Source organism: Conger conger, chromosome 12 (assembly GCF_963514075.1).
Source record: "Conger conger chromosome 12, fConCon1.1, whole genome shotgun sequence".
NCBI lineage: Eukaryota > Metazoa > Chordata > Actinopteri > Anguilliformes > Congridae > Conger > Conger conger.
Genome location: NC_083771.1, coordinates 10,247,902 through 10,267,746, shown reverse-complemented (window position 1 = coordinate 10,267,746; position 19,845 = coordinate 10,247,902). Strand labels below are relative to the sequence as shown.

The 19,845-nt window shown below is 45.4% G+C and overlaps 1 protein-coding gene across 5 annotated transcripts in view; it reads left to right on the top strand.

Moving 5' to 3' along the window:
- Positions 1–18,091, top strand: part of LOC133142500 (astrotactin-2) — a 374,986-nt gene extending 356,895 nt beyond the window's left edge. For all 5 annotated transcript variants that reach the window (XM_061263760.1, XM_061263759.1, XM_061263757.1 and 2 more), the window contains 4 exons: positions 668–809; positions 11,576–11,676; positions 12,106–12,289; positions 17,854–18,091. In XM_061263760.1, the coding sequence (XP_061119744.1) occupies positions 668–809; positions 11,576–11,676; positions 12,106–12,289; positions 17,854–18,091 (665 nt within the window). The remainder of the gene's footprint in view (positions 1–667; positions 810–11,575; positions 11,677–12,105; positions 12,290–17,853) is intronic.
- The last annotated feature ends 1,754 nt before the right edge of the window (positions 18,092–19,845 follow it).

The following is a 19,845-nucleotide window of genomic DNA, read 5'->3' as shown; positions in this document are numbered from 1 at the left end:
GGCAACACTGTGATTGAGACTGAGGAATCACCTCGTTCAGTAACGCTGTTCGGCCACTAGAGGTGCTAGAGTCAATGTGAAAAGGGCCTCTTGCCTGCTTCGGTCGTTGACCCCAGTCAAAGAACCTTCAAGAAAATTGTGATTTAACAAAAATCTTGAGGGGAAAGTCCATTATTTTTATTTTGAAAATAACAAATTAGCAAGAATAGATCAATTAGGTAAATCATTATAAGGAATATCTATAATTATTATTCATATCTGATAATTGAAATATTAACCAGATATAAAAATGTTAAAAAATGCTGTACCTAGGCTATACAACTGCATGTGCATGTGTATGTGCCTATATGCATACGTGTGTGTGTGTGTGTGTGTTTGTGTCTGTCGTGTCTGTCTGATGTGTGTGTGTGTGTGCATGTGTATGTGCATATATGCATACGTGTGTGTGTGTGTGTGTTGTAGAAACAAATATTTATCTTGACGTACAGGCGCACTCGACTGAGTGTCTGATTCTCATTTTAAAATGTTGCAAAGTAAATGGTTGGCATTTCGGTGTTTGGTGTCTTGCTCAGGGACACTTCGACACACACAGGTATCGCACCGGCAACTGCCAGACCGCCTGAGCCAATGTGGCCCCACAGTGATGATTCTCCCTGTCTGTCCCCAGGAGAGGTGCTGAGTCTGGTGGACGACCTCCTGTCTGGCGTGGGCTCTGCCTGTGTGGTGGCGGGCAAGCGGGGGGCGGACCACAGCCACCCCACCCTCTACACCCTGGTCTTCAAGTGCCTGGAGCCGGACAGCCTCTACAAGTAAGAGCTCAGACCCGGAGTACGGGGTACCATCCCAATAAACTAATAATATAGGACCCAGGTTCACAGACATAGATAAAGCTTACAGTAGTCCTGAACTAAATTCTACAGCTTTCTAGGAGAATCTCCATTCAAAATGGAATTTGTTCTGGGGCTAGGCTTAAGACAGTAAGTGTGTAATTTATTTATTTTTTTCGCTAAATTAAGTGCTAAATAGCAATCGACCTCTCTAGGACCAGGTTTGGGACACTTGGCCTAAAGTGCGAAATTTTGATGTCTGTCCTTAAGAATACAATAGGGATGGGGCCGCGGTTGCGCAACAGGCTAAGATGCAGCGGACTTGTGGTTGCAGTTCACTGCAGTTGCACACCGGGGACCAGGGTTTGATTCCCAGTCCTGCCAAAAGCCAAGTTTGGCCAGCTCACGTGGAGCAGCATAATTGGCTCCAGAGGGAGGGACTTGGCAGGGTTAGTAGATCGCTGCACAATAAAGCACCTTGGGCGCCTCGGAATCACGGTCACGAGCATGAGACAAGACGGCTTGAAGAAGGCGTGTCGTTCTCCTTCGGGCCGCCGAGGGACGGGGTGTGGGCGGTGTATCTAATACTAGCTCTCATTGAATCAGACGGGGTACAATTGCCTACCAAATTTGGAGAAAAACGGAAAGAATTCGAAAATAAAACAAAATAATAAAATAATACAATGGGGCGGTAGTGTTGTATAATGGTTTAGAACTGGGCTGTATCTCTGCTGTTGTACCCTTGAGCAAGGAGCTTCACCTGAATTGTGTCAGTGGATACCCAGCTGTTTCAGCAGATTGTGTGTAATGACCGTAAGCTGTGTCCGATTGGCTGAAATGGTTATGATTGGCAGCCCTCAGCAGTGGTCAGTTGTCAGCAGGTGTGGGGCGGTTTTACCTCAGCTGTGACTCAGTAGAATCCTGGCCAATCGCTGGGCAGCAGCTGGACAAGTCCTGGCCAATCATTGGGCACCAGCTGGATGGATCCTAGCCAATCATTGGGCACCAGCTGAACAAATGTTTTTGTAGTTGGAATTCTGTGGATTCTGGCGATGCCACAAAATGAAGATTCATTGAATGCAGATTTTTGTTTCTAGCCATTACTAAAAATGAATAATGACTACATGAATACATTTAGAAATAGTAAAAGTTTAATGACAAGACAATTTACTGTGAAACCAATTTTAATTCAGCATCAAGGTGTGTGGTGCTTGCACAGTAAATTAGCACAGGCTCAGGGCTTTTCTTTGCACAGAAAAGTCACGAGTCACTGTGTTTACCCGCAGGTTCATTTCTGCTCAGGGCCGCCGAGCGAGAACTTGTCGTCCGCTTAAAACGAAGCTTTGAAACCGTCGCAAACCCGACGATATGGTTTAGCCGGTCATGGGAAACTTACACCGAGTGGAGTGTGTGGCAAAGGCTTTACACGTTCCTGTCGAGCGCGTTTCACAAAGATTATGTTACGCAGAGAAGCGGAGGAAGGGAGAGAATGTGTAGCCTCTTTCGCTGCGGGCGTCGCTCATGCGTGCTGAGTTTAGAACAGGCCTTTGGAGTCCGGGGCTGTGCATTCTTGGCAAAAATCAATTCCAGAGCATGAAGATTTCTGCGGGGAGAATAGAAACAAACACCGGGGCTATCATAACTCCACCAGACAGAGGGGAATGGAGAGAGGGAGGGAGCGAGAGAGAGACAGCAGATGGAGAGAGAGAGGGTGCTGGGAAGAGAAAGGGAGGGGGAGGACGGAGAGATAGTAAAGATGGATGGATAGAATAGATTGATAAGAATCCTTTGAATCTGTTAGGGAGGGAGAGGGATTAGGCGGACAGAGAGAAAGAGTGGGGTGCAGGGGGAAGAGGGGGAGAGATGGATTGGAAGAGAGAGAGAAGAATGTTGCCCTTGGCTCTTGCCATACACTGGGTGTGTTGGTAAAGTTGAGGGAGAGCAGGCCCACAGAACCAATTTCTCGCCTGCGGAGACGGTGTCCGTGGAAACGACCAGGCCTTCAGGTCAGGCTAAGTAACGAGTCTCGCCCTCCCGCTCCCTCCTCTTCCTCAGCTTCGGCTACGAAAGAGTCTCCTCTGGAACGTCCCTCCTGCCCTGCCTTCGGTCGCGTAGAGAGGCAGGAATGCGTCTCTGCCCTTCGTCAGTCAACAACCCCAGCAGATCCCGGAGGTGCGCGTCGCGCTTGATGCTAGCAAGGCCTTCAGTGTTTACGCGTCAGTCTCCCAAACCACATGACTGTGCACGTCTGAGGCCTCTCTGTTTGAGCCCGTAGAACGTGCTGGCCTGTCCTGGCATTTTTGTCGATAAATTCAGATTTTTCCAATTTCTTTCGCAATTTCATCGCCCATGTTAGCTGCCCCGACGACCCCTTCCCCCCGGCGGCAGGAAGGAGACAGACACGCCTTCTTCAAGCTGCAACATGGATCACGGATCGTGATTCCGAGGCAATCGGGGCACTTTCATATGTGGTGATCCTCCCTGCCGAGTCCCTCCCCCCTCCCTCAGAGCGCCGGCCCAATTATGCCACTCCCTCGTGTGCCGGTCGTAGTCGGCTTTCGCAGGACTGGGGCGCAAACCCCGGTGTCAAGGTCCGACGCCTTAACCATGCTTAACCATGTGGCGCGTTGCGGAATATTGTTTATCCAGTTTTTGGCTGAAGATTCGGTTCTGACCGAGATTCGGTTCTGACCGAGGAGGACAGAGATGGCAGGGGAGCGCTGCGCTTGCCAGGACAAAGTGCAGTTTGGAAAGGTTTGGAAGTGCAGTGTTTTTGTATTTGAATCTTTTTCATGCGTTATATTGAGTATGATCTGTTATATTGTGTATCCCACCTCTCCCGTAAGGTCCGGGAATCTTCTGGAATGTTCCGCAATCTGCACCACTAGTGGAAGTGAAATTTACTTACTTGCATTACCCTGTCTTGAACTGACGAGCAGTGCCAAATTGAGGAACCGCAAAGTGTGCGGGAATCCGCATCGTTTGGAGGGGAAGTATGAAGTGTGAGGCCTCGTCTTAGGTTGTGCTGCAACTGATCTGAGATCTGAGATCGCCGAAAAATGCATCATCAAATGTGCATAGCTGTAGCACTACAAACGCACGTCCAACGTCCAACCGAACCTGAACGTGTTTGACTGGGAAGCGCAAACATGGAGTCTTTGCATTCGATGCGACGTTAGACACGCCGGCCGTTAGATGTGCTGTGTTCTCCCGGCTCTCTTCCATGTGATTTACACCCGAAGCTCAAAATTCAGGGGGAAAGGTCGTGCTGGCCCGCTCTCTCGCTGCGGCCTGCTGTCCCACAATGCAACACCTCCACGCCACTTCCTCCGGCCACTCTTCAGGGTGGCGGGGTGGCATCTGAAATCAGAGCAGGTGCAGCGCTGCACCAGGTCAGGGAGGGCTCTGTCCCCCTCCTGCCCTATTCCCCTCCTGCTCTGTCCCCCTCCTGCCCTATTCCCCTCCTGCTCTGTCCCCCTCCTGCCCTATTCCCCTCCTGCTCTGTCCCCCTCCTGCCCTATTCCCCTCCTGCTCTGTCCCCCTCCTGCTCTGTCCCCCTCCTGCCCTATTCCCCTCCTGCTCTGTCCCCCTCCTGCTCTGTCCCCTCCTGCTCTGTCCCCCTCCTGCTCTGTCCCCCTCCTGCCCTATTCCCCTCCTGCTCTGTCCCCCTCCTGCTCTGTCCCCTCCTGCTCTGTCCCCCTCCTGCCCTATTCCCCTCCTGCTCTGTCCCCCTCCTGCTCTGTCCCCCTCCTGCTCTGTCCCCCTCCTGCTCTGTCCCCTCCTGCTCTGTCCCCCTCCTGTCCTCCTCACATAACCCTCCTCACTCTCTCTATCTCTCTCTCTTTCTTCATTTTCCTCGTGCTCTCTTCTCCATCTCTCTTTTTCTCTCTCTGTCTCTCTCCATCCGTTTCTCCCTCTCTCCCTCTCTCTCCCCCCCTCTCTCTCCCTCCCCCTCTCCCCCTCCCTCTCTCTCTCCCTGTCCCTCTCTCTCCCCCTCCCTCTCCCCCTCTCTCTCTCCCTCTCTCTCCCTGTCCCTCTCTCTCTCCCTCTCCCCCTCCCTCTCTCTCCCAGTCCCTCTCTCTCCCCCTCCCCCTCCCTCTCCCCCCCTCTCTCTCCCTGTCCCTCTCTCTCTCTCTCCCTCTCTCTCTCTCTCTCTCGGCCTCGCCAGCTGAAACAGCCGTGTGGTGGGAAATCCTGCCTGCTCCTCAGACAGAAGTGTAAAACAGACACAGTGTTTGGCCCTTATCGCGGGTGAGCGGGGCCCTGCAGCCTTGCTCCCGGCCGATAAGAGGCCGTTTACGCACGGGCTTGCGTAAGCCGCTGCCCCTCGCATGCCGGACCTCGGCTGCCGTTATCTCAGGCAGATAAGGGCTTTACGGCAAACTTTGGTTTGTGTTCGATTGTTACAAGGTTGCCAGATAAATGTTTCTTTCCCCTTCCTGCTATTACATGCATCCCCACCCCCACCCCGATTGCATTTTGTTTAGTTTGTTGTAAGTTAGTTTTTATATTGGTTTCAATGTATTCTCGGTACAATACAGCATACGAGTTACGAATTATACAGTTCCTCAGTTCTGGCAGCTCAATTTATGGTATAATGGAGATAAAGAGTGATAAAATAACACAGAGCAAACGCGACTGTTGATAAAAATACGACAGAGTTGGCTTCTCTAGAGACCGTCAGTACCTCCACCCTCGTCATGGCCTTGTGGTGTTTAACCCTCCTAAGATGTTAAGAGATTATGACCGCTTTTATGTTGACCCCAACAGTTTAAATAAATGCCAAATTACTGCAAAAGAAACATTTTCACAATTTGTCGCCTTCTTATCGTCTCCCAAATGAAAAAATGAAAATGGTTGTATATTTTCTGACATTTTATACAGTTACAGGGGGTCAAAATAAGCCCATACAACACGTGTAGTACAGGACTTTTCAAAACATAGCATTATGTTTATTGCATATTTACTTTACTATTTAATCCCACCAAAATAGAAAAAAAAAATATCATACAGTATCAAAATGAAAAAAAGCTTAAACAAACACTGAATGGGGTCAAATTGACCCCAAACATAGTAGGAGGGTTACTCATTGTCACAGAACTAGGGCGGCCTGTAGCATCTTGGTTAAGGTAAATGACTGGGACACGGAAGGTCGGTGGTTCTCATCCCGGTGTAGCCACTATAAGATCCGCACAGCCATTGGGCCCTTGAGCAAGGCCCTTAACCCTGCATTGCTCCTGCTAAGTCCAATCAACTGTACGTCTCTCTGGATAAGAGCGTCTGCCAAATGCCAGTAATGTCATGTCATGTAATGTAACTACTCCCAAATTCCCCTTTGTGTTTCATTCTTTGCACCGATCTTATTTAAAGTCTTAACATGCCGTTTCAGTCACTGAATCCAACCATTCTGTTACTGGGAGGCTTGGTACCTTTCCAATATCCAAGTAGTTTTCTTCCAGCTGTATTATTATGCTGTAAAACTATGTATTTGTCATACTGGGTATTTCTGTTCTGGAGACTGTGTTGTTTCTGTAAGAGAAGCAACATCATTTCACTGCAATGTAATAAAACAAAGGATTACCGTTAGGAAGTTTCCTTGGAATCCATCATTCATTATGATGTTGCTGCTCATTCAAAAAAGTATGGGGTTATGTCAAAAACACATGGAAAGTTCCAGAGTGGGAAGTTGCCCCCACAGCAACTTTTTCAGAAGTTTTCAGCAACATTCCACAGAAGCTGTTGCAGAAAGGACACCAAGTTTTTTTTTTCATGTGTAATAAAGTAGGATGAGATGAAAACTCAATTTTAATGTCCGACAGAATCATTTTAATGTCCGACAGAATCATTTTAATGTCCGACAGAATCATTTTAATGTCCGACAGCTGGGTTCTGCTGAGGCCACCTGGACCTTTGACCATAATCTCAGAATTAGCTTTGGTACTGTCTGTGCTTTTCTTAGTTCTATACATCCATCCATCCATCCATTATCTGAACCCGCTTATCCTGAACAGGGTCGCAGGGGGGCTGGAGCCTATCCCAGCATACATTGGGCGAAAGGCAGGAATACACCCTGGACAGGTCGCCAGTCCATCGCAGGGCACACACACCATTCACTCACACACTCATACCTACGGGCAATTTAGACTCTCCAATCAGCCTAACATGCATGTCTTTGGACTGTGGGAGGAAACCGGAGTACCCGGAGGAAACCCACGCAGACACGGGGAGAACATGCAAACTCCACACAGAGAGGCCCCGGCCGACGGGGATTCGAACCCAGGACCTCCTTGCTGTGAGGCGGCAGTGCTACCCACTGCACCATCCGTGCCACCTAGTTCTATACATGTAAATAAAAAAAAACACACTTATGTTTTATGTATGGTTGTTACACACACACACACAGACACACACAGGCCCGCATGCATACACATGCGCACACACACACATGCACGTATGCGCACGCACACACTCACACGCGCACACACACACGTACGCACGCATGCACAGACACATACATGCACACTGACGCACACGCACACACAGTTTAATACTGTATATTCTGTGCACAAATTCCTTACCACCTTACCAATTAGCAGGGGTCACTTCATTAACAGCATATGCATAGACCTATACATAGGAAAGTAGTGATAATGAATACATGCTGGAAAATGTGAAAATATGCATTATTGCCACATTCATATGTATAATTCTGTACACGTCCTGTGCATTTGTACAAAGTGGAGTAGCTGCATGGATTTTATGTTGTCAGTAGTAAGGAATTTGTTTCAAAAATCTTCCGTCAAAATCAATCAGTGGTTCGGTCAGTCAGAATGACTCAAGAGTGCATGTTTAGAATCTGACTCATTCAAAATGCTGTCTTGGCTCTGAACCCTGAGGACCAGAGTCTTCCTCCTATTTAGGACTTCCACATGTTATTTCCCAAAACATTCTTGTATTTGATTTTATTTCTTCTTTTATTTTCCTTTTTTTTTCTTCCTCAGGTCATCTTTGATCTAAGTGTAATCACCCCACAAGGTTTAATGTTACTTCTTACAATGGCCAATTTTTTTATATTGCTTCTCTTAGATTCTATGTCCAAATACCTGTAGTCATAACAGAGGTATTCTCACGAGCTCTAACCGGCAGTGCGACGGTTTTTCACAGCATCAAACGCAGAGGTAACCAGCTCGTTAAATATAATGAGCAAAAACAATTCCCATTTATGGGGAAAATATTCTCTTTAGTTAATTTTTATTGCTCTTCATAATTCAGTATTTTCAGGTTTCTGATGATTTCACAGATCACATGAAAATGTGTGATTGATGAAAACATGTAATTAAAATGGTGCTTTTTAAATACATTTCCCACATATTTTGCAGGATGGACTCATGGGATTGTTATGTTATTTGAACATATAAACCAACAAACAGGTCATGCTAAATGTCAAGTTGGTAAAATTCCTAATTATGTATTTATTTATTTATTTTGTAATAAACGATCTGTTCATGTACACCGCTGTGTAGCTACATACAGTAGTTTCCTCTGAAATTATGTGAATCGGTGGGAGTAAAAACAACGACTGCTTATCTGGTGTTATCCCAGGAACAAGAACTATAACTACAGCTATAATGTGAATGATGTGAGCGATCGCACTGATGAACAATAATAGCCTGTCAACCGTCTCTTGGCTGTGTCGGCTGCCATTTTGTGATGCACTGTAAATTTGGATGGTTTTGATTGGTTGTCAGTGTTTTATCGTTTATGCAGCTGAAAAAAAATACCCTGAAAGTGATTCCGGCGCTGTCGTTAGAGTTGTGTATCGTCTCCGCTATGCACACGATTGTTATTTATAGTTGAGCGTTATGGAACGAGAAATCACAGTTTTGAGTTCCATAACACTTTTATACAACAGTTACCACATTTATCTTTCAAAATTTTACAAAAGAAAGACAAAACAAACATTCAATGAATGTAATTTTAATGGAACTATGTTTTATGGTAAATGTATTATAAGCAACAGTATTAGCTACGAAACGCTATTGCAATAATTTATCCCCACTGCATTAATGTTAGCTGGCTAGCCTGCTATTGTACATTACACCAGACGACACTGACACACACAAGTCATTTGTCTTGTAGACGTTTATTGGGACACTGCCAGATAACGTGCATTATTGAAATAATTGATATTTGAAAAACTCCTTTGTACTTTTTAGCACCCAGATCTGATTATCATACCTGCTGCTGTCCTGTGAAAAATGCAAAGCTTTGAAGATAATTTAGTCATTTAATTATGCATTGGACTTGCTGTAGATATCGTTTTTCAGTATTTAACCCTTTGAATAGCAGTTTCATTTGTCATGTTTTGTCAAAATTCAAAGTCAGTGCTCCATTGCGTTCAGTCACCGGAAGTGATTGCTACATCAGCACCAGAATGTTCTGGCATATTTATAATCTTATGCCTTGAAGGGTTAAGTACTTCAGAATGTTATCAGGTGACTCACCTCAACCAACGCCCGCAGCTGAGAAATGTACCGTACCCACTGTTTACCACGCCAATCCACACACGTCAAAACATTCATTTCCCAGGCTCTCAAGCCTTTTCAAGCTGCACTAAAACTTCCCCACTAAGGGTGTAAAAGTATGCGAGGAGCTGATTTGTGGACAGCTACGGGAAGTGACAGGAGATGAGTGCTTCCTGCTGTCGTGCCTGACTTTGGCATCCGTTGGCAGGTATTCATCGCCAACATTTTGGGCGACCTTTATCGGGCGATCAACTCTGAGAATCCGCTCTGGTTTCTGTGTCACAGGAAAGTAGTAATCTGCGTGGTTCTCTTTCACGCTGTTGGTGAGAAAAAGTATCTGACATGTGTATACTGTATTTCTGGTCCAATAAGTCTGTCAGTGATAGACAGCGATATAGGCAGAGAGACAGGCCCCCACCCGAATCGCCGGAGGTGTGCCTTAAATATGCGGATGTCGATCACAATGTCGAAACCTTGCCTCCAAATAAGAGAGAGAGAGAGAGAGAGGGAGAGAGAGAGAGAGAGAGAGAGAGAGAGAGAGAGAGGTTTGTACTTGTCATTCATTCAGCCTCTGTAAAAGAGAGATCACTCTGTTCATCTTTTTGCTGTTACCTCAGTGCTGGGCTGACAGGTTACATGTTTCATTCACAAATTAATCTCTTGCAGTCTAATGTTTCTATGTGCAAACTCGGAGGTGTGGGGTCTGGTGAGTAATTGAGTAATTAAGAGCAAAATTTGCTGTTAAAATCAGGAAACAGGCCCATCTTCCTCAGACTTGTTCTATGGTTTAGTGAGATTTGAGAGCATATCACACATCACCACCCCCCATGCAATGGATGCTAAAGAATATACACTCAGTGAGCTCTTTATTAGGTAGACCTGTACACCAGCTTGTTAATGCAAATATTTAATCAGCCAATCATGTGGAAGCAACTAAATGCATGAAAGCATGCAGACCAAATGTCAGAATGGAGATAAAATGTGATCTAAGTGACTTTGACCATGGAATGATTGTTGGTGTCAAGACAGGGTGGTTTGAGTATCTCAGAAACTGCTGATCTCCTGAGATTTTTTTGCAAAACGGTCTCTAGAATTTGCATAGAATGGTGCAAAAAACAAAGAACATCCAATGAGAACATCCAAATAACCACACATTACAACAGTGGTGTGCAAAAGAGCATTTCTGAACACACAACGCATCAAAACCTCTAAGTGGATAGGCTACAGCACCAGAAGACATAATAAGTCTAAAAAATAAGTCTCATGAATACCTAATAAAGTGCTCACGATGTCGGGCCAAGCCCATTGCACATTGCTTTCGCATTATCCTTTACTTCAGGCCCATGTCAGAAACATTACGACATGAATGGGTGTTGCGTATTTCATCATTGGTCAATGTTCATTTTTCCTCCGCAGGGAATATGTTGATATACACATGTCTCATGGTAGCAGGCGGGTAGGTGTTAATGACTGGGGCTATCTCAGCAGCCTGGGTGGCCAGCCTCCCTCCCTGTCCACACAACACACCTCTCCAAAAACCCAGCAATTAATGACTCTTCTTGTGAGAAGACATACCAGCCAGCTCATCGCTTTCTTATCCTTTCTGTGTGAGAAATGTTTTCCGTTCCAAAAGGTTGTATCACTTCTGAGAAATCGTTATCAGGAGGAGAGGTTGTGGTTGGTTTGGGGGGGGGATTGGTTGTTATGAGTGAGATTTGGGGATCTTAATGGGGCGGGGGGGGGGGCTGGGTGGTCTCAGACAGACTGTAGTTTATCTTTAGCGGGGTGCTGTCTGTGGTTAAAGGGGAAGGGAGACCCCGTTCTGGCCCCTGTTTACGTTCAGAAATCTGTTTCTCACTCAATTTTTAGGAAAGTTACGCACCCTTACGCATTCTTGCTGCAGGCCTGTTGGGAATCATGGGTGTTTCGGCTTGGGAATTCCACAGCTGTCACTGGAGGCTCGTAAAAAAAATTACCCTGTTTAATGTGAACACTTTGTTCCAGAAACATCTCTGTGTAATGCGTGGCCGTATTTGGATTGATGAAGGATTGATGGTGTTGAAATAGCCAATGAGATACTTAGTGGCATGGAGGCTGCTGATTGGCTGTTCAGGTGGTGCAGCAATTTTAGAACTAAGGGTTTTTCTTCTCTCCTCTTTTACCTCTCTCACTCTCTCTGTGTCTCTCTGTGTCTCTCTCTCCCTCCCTCTCACTCTCTCTCAGGTTCACGTTGTACGCCTTGGATAGTCGTGGAAGCCGCTCAGAGTCCAGTTTTGTTTCTGTCAGGACCTCCTGCCCCATCGTGGACGACAGCAGAGCAGAAGGTGCGGGTGCCCCCATACAGACCCCCCCCCCCCCAGAACATAAACACCCATACAACCTCCCCCACAACACATCCTTACACCCCCCCCCCCCCCCCCCAAAAAAAAAAAAACACAGTCCCCCTGTGCATTTCTGCATGGCCTCCCCATGTTACCATGTGAATATTCAGATTTATACTGTATGTGTTATAGGTACAGGTTATAGGTGTTATAGGTACTGTTATAGGTATAGCCTGCTTATACCTCAGCTACTTGGCAAAGAAACAGTACAGTACTGAGGGTATAATCAGGTGTGGGAGAGTGGCCCTCCTACAGAAATTACGACTACTCGTAATTAGAATCAGAATCCAGCATCCAGGCGTGGTATGATAACCAATTGGAGGCAGTGTAGTGGCCTGAGCTGACCTGCTGTTTCCGGGCGGATGTGGGCAGAGATTGCAGACAGAGTGTACAACCTGTACAACGGCTACACAAGCGGGAAGGAACAGCAGACGGCCTACAACACTCTGATGGAGATCCCCCCTCCCCTGCTGTACCGCGTGCAGCACCACTACAACGCCCACTACGAGAAGTTCGGCGACTTCGTCTGGCGCAGCGAGGACGAGCTGGGACCCAGGTGAGCCGGCTTCCGCCTAAATCCCGAGAGTGTTCAAACCCCTGTAAGGTGTCAGATTAGGCCGCAATAAGGTTATATTAATTGACTGATGTCGTTGTTAACTAAGTAACTACTGAGAAGTGAATCTGTACAGCTTAATGTATTTGTACATCATTCATTCGTGTTAACAGCAACATTACTTAATGCTAATTCTTATTGGAATGAAAAAATCAGTTATTGCATTTGTTAATGGTTAACTAATTACAAGTTTATCCTATGGTTTGCTAATGTGTAAATATCCATCCATCCATCCATCCATCATCACCCGCTTATCCGGAGTCGGGTCGCGGTGGCAGTAGGCAAAGCCGGGTATTCCAGGCGTCCCTCTCCCCAGCAACGCATTCTAGCTCCTCCTGGGGGATCCCGAGGCGTTCCCTGGCCAGGAGAGATATATGCCCGAACCAGAGTAGAGCCACTGCTCCTTCGCGTCGAAAGGATTCAATTGAGGTGGTTCGGGCATCTAAATATTCATCTAACAAATACATTAGTTAGATGTTTCCAAATACAAGTGCTAATGAAACGTTAATTACATAAAAGGCTGATGTGGGTGCAGGTTTTAGTTTTTTATCAACTAGTGAACTAATCATGGTCTTCAATCAAGACCTTCAGTCAGGGGTCTGCTGAGCCCTGGGCTGGAACAAACAGCTGCACCCAGATGGCCTCTTTTCGGATAAGACTGGACTCCTCTGATCTTGAGAGCATCCAGCCCTGTGTTCAAGCCTGGTCTCATACACCTTAAGGCTGTTTAACACATGGTCATGGCTTGCTGTTGCACACGTTATCTCATTAACTCTCTGTGAAGGAGCAATTCAAAATGGCCGCAAGAGTCTACATCATTTCCGCAGATGGCCCTTTTGATGGTTCTGCTAAAGTAAAGCTACAGTAAATCCAAGCCTTAAAACTAACCTGCAGTCCATTTTATTAGTACCTTCACAGCAGCGTATAGCCATGTTCAGGTCTAATTTTTAGTGGGGCTTCAGTTATTTACTGCGTGACTTCAACTTTGCTGAGTTGAAAGACTACATTTCCCAGAATTACCTCCTCATAAACATTGGCCTTGAAACAGATGGTTAAAACAATTGGAAAATGAACACTGCGAACCATCTTTCAACAGACGTTTCAAGTGTAAAACAATTCAGAATCCACTGCAGTTTCATAACAGCTTTGACAGTAATGTACATTGGTGTTTGAAAGCATCATCTTGAAAGTATCATATTTTTGTCAACACCAACATCTGGGCAGTACTTTAGCACTTTGTTTAGAAGAATGTTTATAGATATGACAACCTGATGTCAGACTTTGATTTCAGTTCATTTTAATTAAGTTGCATCACATAACTTCACAATAACAACATGGTAACTTTGGCAGTGCATTTTCTTGAAGGTAAAAAACTATGACCATGCTGGGGCATGTAACCTGTTTGTGTTCAGTATGAGATGCTGCGGTCTCATTTAAAAAGAACATTCTGGAAAATGCTGAATTGCATCCCCACCTTGCTGATGTAAGTGCCCTCCATAACGTTTGGGACCCATCATTTATTTATTTGGCTCTGTACTCTACAATTTGAGATTCGTATTTTAAGAAATCACATGTGGTTAAAGCGCACATTGTCAGATTTTAATAAAGGTCATTTCTATACGTTTTGGTTTCACCATGTAGAAATTACAGCAGTGTTTACACATAGTCCCTTCATTTTAGGGCACCATATTGTTTGGGACACAGCGATGTTATGTAAATGAAAGTAGTCGTGTTTAGTATTTTGTTGCATATCGTTTGCAGGCCGTGACTTCTTGATCTCTGTGACCTATCAACACCATCAGTCTCAAGTTTCAAGTTGTCCTACAAGCGATACTAAAACTATTTGCATTTGAAAGGATCTCTATGGGAATTGGGGAGTTGGACTAGATTCAGTAAATTGTGTAAATCTAGTGTAATCAGTAAATTACACTGATACAGTAAGGAACACATTTGTTGGCTTAATGGCTTTAACTCATCAAGGGTCCAAGGTATCACATGAGCCGCAAACCACCATGCTGCTGTCAGAGATGCAGCAGATACAAATAAACATTTTTTTGTTTGTAATCTGACGTCGTGTATGCAACTATAAGGTAGTTGTGGCATACAGCATATTGTAAAATGAAATGTATGTGAATGTATATTAGCATCTATAGACAAACAGACAGACAGACAGGCAGATAGAGGCCATCTGCTTTGTGTTTCTGTCTTTAGAATACATCAATGACACCGATATACCATATTGTAGCAATATACAGCCTATTCACCACGGACATTTCAATTATCCACAAGGTACAGCGCTTCCAGTCCTTCTCTATAAATGTATTAATTGATTTATTTTTTGAGGAAATGATATTGTTTCAATATCAGATTAAACTTTCAAAACGAAAGATTTCAAAGAGTTGCGCTTGGTAATTCCCTTTAGCAGTGAGGTATTTGAGATGGTCTGTTTTCACTTGACATTTACGGGGATCCATGAAACACAGTTTTGCCATGGTACTGCTCTCTGTGCAGTGGCCTACCAGTGAAGTTGGCAGAATGCATTTCAAATCCATTTGTGTGTTCTTTCTAGAAGCTTCCGGAAAGAGCGATTGAACTTTCACATTTCAACAAAAGAAAAAGATGACAAAGAGATGACAAAGCTGCTGGAGGATCACACATCACATCTTGTTAATTTAACAGCTGCTTAATTTGTAAAACAATTTGTGCTTAACCCTTTCAGCCCTAAGCCTAATGTGAAGTGGCTCCGCCCAAATCCCAGGGGTTTTGGCTTTGGGTGAGAAAATGTAGTCGGGGTTCAAAACAATAGTATAGCAGTCATTTTTATTGGTTGAAAGGGTATAAGGTCGAGGAGTGCCATATGGCACTCTTGGGATTTTACAGTAGTTATGCTTGAGTGCCATATGGAAAGGGTTAAGGGTCCAGATTCCAGTCCAGGAATTGAACGCACCTTTGTATCGTATTTGACCAATTGAATCTTTTCAACCTGGTCTGGTCTTCAGTGCGACCCGGTTTCTGACATCTATCCTGAACTCACCTCAAAGTTCTGTGCCGTTGTGCTGCACATGTGTTTGGTTCTTTGTCTTGTTTTGTTTTGTTCAGTTGGAGGAATTTGTAAAAGGCGCCTCACCTCCTTAGCAAAACAAGTGAGAGGCCTGCCTGCTTGTCTGGTAAGGAGAGACAGGCTGCATCAGCGAGAAGATGGAGCTTGAGGAATGAAGTTTTCCTGTTCGTGAAAACGCGTGTTTGTTAGCGTCTGGAGGAAGGGATGGAGAGAGCGATGGAGAGAGGGATGAAAGGAGTGTGGAAGGACAGGCTGCAGAGGCGGCGTGTCGAGGGCACGGAGAGTCTGGCAGCAGTGTGAGAGAGGCGGGAGAGCGTGAGGCAGTGTCGCGACCTTCAGCTGACCTCTAACAGCCCCCCTCCACCCCAATCCACATGAGCCTGAGCCTGCTGCCAGTGATGGAGCCCTCCCTCCCTCTCTCCTCTTACCTCCATCCTTCTCTTCCTCTCTTCTCCCATCTCTCTCTTTCACCTTCTCTCATACTCCTTTTCCGTCTCTGTCTCTCCCCTTCTCCCTCTCTTCTGAATACTACTCTTCCTCACTTCCCCCTTTCTTGCACTCTCTCCTCACTATCACTTTTTCTCTCATACCCTCTCCCCTTCCTCCCCCCTCTCTAATTCTCACTCTCTTCCCTCTTTCACCATTTTTAATCCCTTCCCCTAACTGCTCTCTTATTTACTGTACCTTCCTCTACCTCTTTCTATCTATCTCTCCCCCTCTGCCCCTCTCTCCTCCTCTCTATCTCTCCTCCCTCTGCCCCCCTCCTCCTCTCTATCTCTGCTCCCTCTGCCTCCTCTCCTTCTCTCTATCTCTCTTCCCTCTGCCCCTCTCTCCTCCTCTCTATCTCTCCTCCCTCTGCCCCTCTCTCTTCCTCTCTATCTCTCCCCCTCTGCCCCGCTCTTCCTCCTTTCCCTTTTATCTGGACTTTCTTCCTTTTTTCTGAGAAGGGTCGCCATGTGTCTTTGTTTTCCTCCTGAGATAAGGATCAGTTAACAAAAATGCAATTTTCTGCATACTGTATGAATGCGATCAATATGGTTTTCATAAAGTGCGCAAATCATGGCAAATGCAGGAGAGTGAAATTATTTCTAATACCATGTGAGGGATATTGGATTTATAAATAAAATGCATTAATTCTGTTTGGCAAGGGTTGCCATGTGTTTTTGTTTACCCGCCCTCCAGGATGCTGATAAAGATCGGTTAACAGAAATTAAACGTAGGCCTACCGTTAATGTGTTTTACACCTGAGGCACACATCCTGAAATAATTGTGGGTTTCCTTGTTTTTGGTGGCCACCGCTTGAAAAAAACATGTGATGTGTGTAGTATTTGAATAATACTTAATAACAAATGGTGTATTATACATTGTGCAGCACAGTACTATGCAAAAGTCTTAGGTATCCTTGATTGTTTCATAAAAATTCCAACTGAGAAGTTTCCTGGATTAGTGTGTGAGTAGACAATAGCAAATTTTGAGGTTTCCAAGCATTCATCTTCCAAACGATGTAATGTTACAAAGAATAATTTGTATTTATTTAATATTAAGTAATAGACCACTTTTCAGATAAAAACTTTGTCTGGGATTACCTGGAGAGCTAGAAGCAAGCGAGACAGCCAAAGCTTGCAGGAGAACTGTGGCAAGTTCTGTAATATGTTTGGAACAAACTACCAGCCCATTTTCTTATAAAACAGTGGGACAGTGTACCTAAGAGGACTGATGCAGTTTTAAAGGGTAATGAAACTGCAGCTTGTGCCCAGGTTCCGCCCACCATTTATTTATTTATTTTCATTTCTTTATCCGATTTTTTCCCCTTTTTCTCACAATTTGGTAGCCAATTGGACCCCGTCTGATTCAATGAGAGCTAGTATTAGATACACCGCCCACACCCCGTCCCTCGGCGGCCAACGGGAGAGCGACACGCCTTCTTCAAGCCCTCTCGTCTCACAAGTCGTGACCGTGATTCCGAGGCACTCGTGGTGCTTGTTTGTGCGGCGATCTACTAACCCTGCCAAGTCCCTCCCTCTGGAGCACCGAGCCAATTATTGCTGCTCCACGTGAGCCGGCCAAACTTGGCTTTTGGCAGGACCGAGAATCGAACCCCGGTCTGCTGCGTCTTAGCCTGTGGCTGGCCGCCCACCATTTTAAAAGATGCCGTTTGGAACAAGGCAGCGGTGTCAGTTGGGGGGGTTGGCATCCGGTGACGTGTCATAGTCAAGAATGAGCACAAGCGAATGAAAAATAAGATCAATTAATCTACGTTATGATCCATAACCATAAGTAGACGGACTAGTTAGACTAACTAACCAGACCACCTATTTGATCATAATAGTTCGTTTTCACTTTTAACATCACGTTGTAGAAGCGGTGTTGACAACTGTTATGGGCAAATGCTGTTAGCCGTATGTGATTTACACTGAGGGTGGCCATGTTGGGTGTGCCCCTGCAGGAAGGCGCACCTGATCCTGCGGAGGCTGGAGAGGCTGAGCCGGTACTGCCGGTCGCTCCTGCGCAGCACCTACATCCAGAGCCGCACGGAAACGGCCTCCTACTCGCTGTGCCGGAGCGAGGGGGCGCGGCCCCCGGGCGCGGGCTGGCACAGCTACCTGCACGAGACGCGGCTGTCCTGCACCGAGAAGCTGGCCTCCGTGCAGCGCAACACCTACGGCAACGCCAAGCTGCGGTGAGAGAGGCCCCCCTCCCTAACCCCCGCCCAGCCCCGCCTCCCCTCCTCTCGCCCCGCCCGCTCTCCGCCACCTCACCGCGACCTCTCCGCGACCTCACCGTGACCTTCGCTCCTAGGAGGAGGAGGAGGAGGAGCCGTTTTCCTCGTCCGCCGGAGAACGACACAAACCGGGGGAGGATGAAGCGAAGTGAAATTCCTCTGCGGAGTTCCTTCTGACTTACCGAAGCGTGCGTGAAGTCTGGGGGATTTCTGCTAATTATGATTAAATAAAAGGTTTTCCTGGTTTATTTGTAAGTTATTATTTCATATTAAGACCATGGAGCAAACAGAGTTCCAAGCAGGGGCATGTAAGGGATTCTCTCCTCTCTCTTCTCTCGGTGAATAACGTGGACCGGTTGATCTCTCGGTGAATAACGTGGACCAGGTGACTGAATGTACGAAAGACATTTCTTTTTTCACGGCGTCTCTGTTTCGTCAACCGCCATCAAGAAGGTGTGACTGAGCCAACAAATCAGTTTATTTTTAATTGGGCGGGGAGGGGACGGAGCCGTTATGGTGGATGTATCTATTCTGGGTTGTTTGTAATACTTGAACCACTGCGAGGCTTTATTCACGGACCTGCAGTCCCTGCGCTGCAGGTCTCCGTTCGATGTGTGTCGTGGGGTCGTGATGTCATCCCCTGTGTAGTGTGTAAACTGTACGTTAAACACCAGCCGGTTCAACGAGTCGAGTCAAAGCCATGTGTTCCGTTCCTGCATCCTGATTGGCTCTTGTACTTTTCCTTTGGAGGACGAGAGGGGGTATGGTTAATTTATATAAAAACACAAGTTAGAATTTTGTGCACCCTAGATCACATTTAATCTGGAAATTAGTTGTGGGAAGGGGGCAAAGTTTCCTATTTGAAAAATTGTATATCAATAAAGCAACATAAAAATTTAAGGCAAAGATAGGAGTAGGTACACAATTTATGCCAAAATATGCTGCATAAATTGCAAAATATATTAATTATTGTCGGTTTTATACTGTATGTTAATTTTTAGGAATATTAGGTTTTATTATATATGTCATTTTTAACATATATTACCACATGAATCTAAATAAATTTCCTACATGGAAGTGACAATAATTGATACATTTTCCAAAAGAGGCAGTATATCTTGACGTTTTAAAACATACAATTCTGAAATAATTTTGTATGTAGACATTACTTTTTCATAGCATATATGAACTGTTTTTTCGGAAAGGATAAGACATGGGGCCTCATGCAAGAACCACTCGTACAAACATCGCTTAAATCTCTTAAAGCAAGTTTAAGAGAACTTGGTGCATTCACCAATTTTCTCTAGTTTAGAATTTTTTCTTTGGTAGGAACAACATTTAGGAGTGGACCTGACCTGTCATACGAGTCATGTAAACACGAGCTTTGCGCTGCATGTCTGCACAGCCATGTCTACAGTACCATATGTATGGACAGTTTAGGACAGTTGCCTGAAGGTGCTTTTGGCACATTTGTTCGAAAAAGGTAACAGAAATTTCTGATAAGAATACGAAATTTTCTTGCACGAGGCCCATTGCTTCCAAAGGAACTGAACTTAAGTAGAACAGAGAGAATCATGGGAAATTTCATATCTGTGTAATCTTGTTCATCTGATTATTTCAATTCACTTGTGTCTGTTGTTATGCTGTTGATATGAATGTACTGTTGGAGAGACTATGGCCTCAATTAAGTCTAACCAAAATCCAGGTCATCCTTAA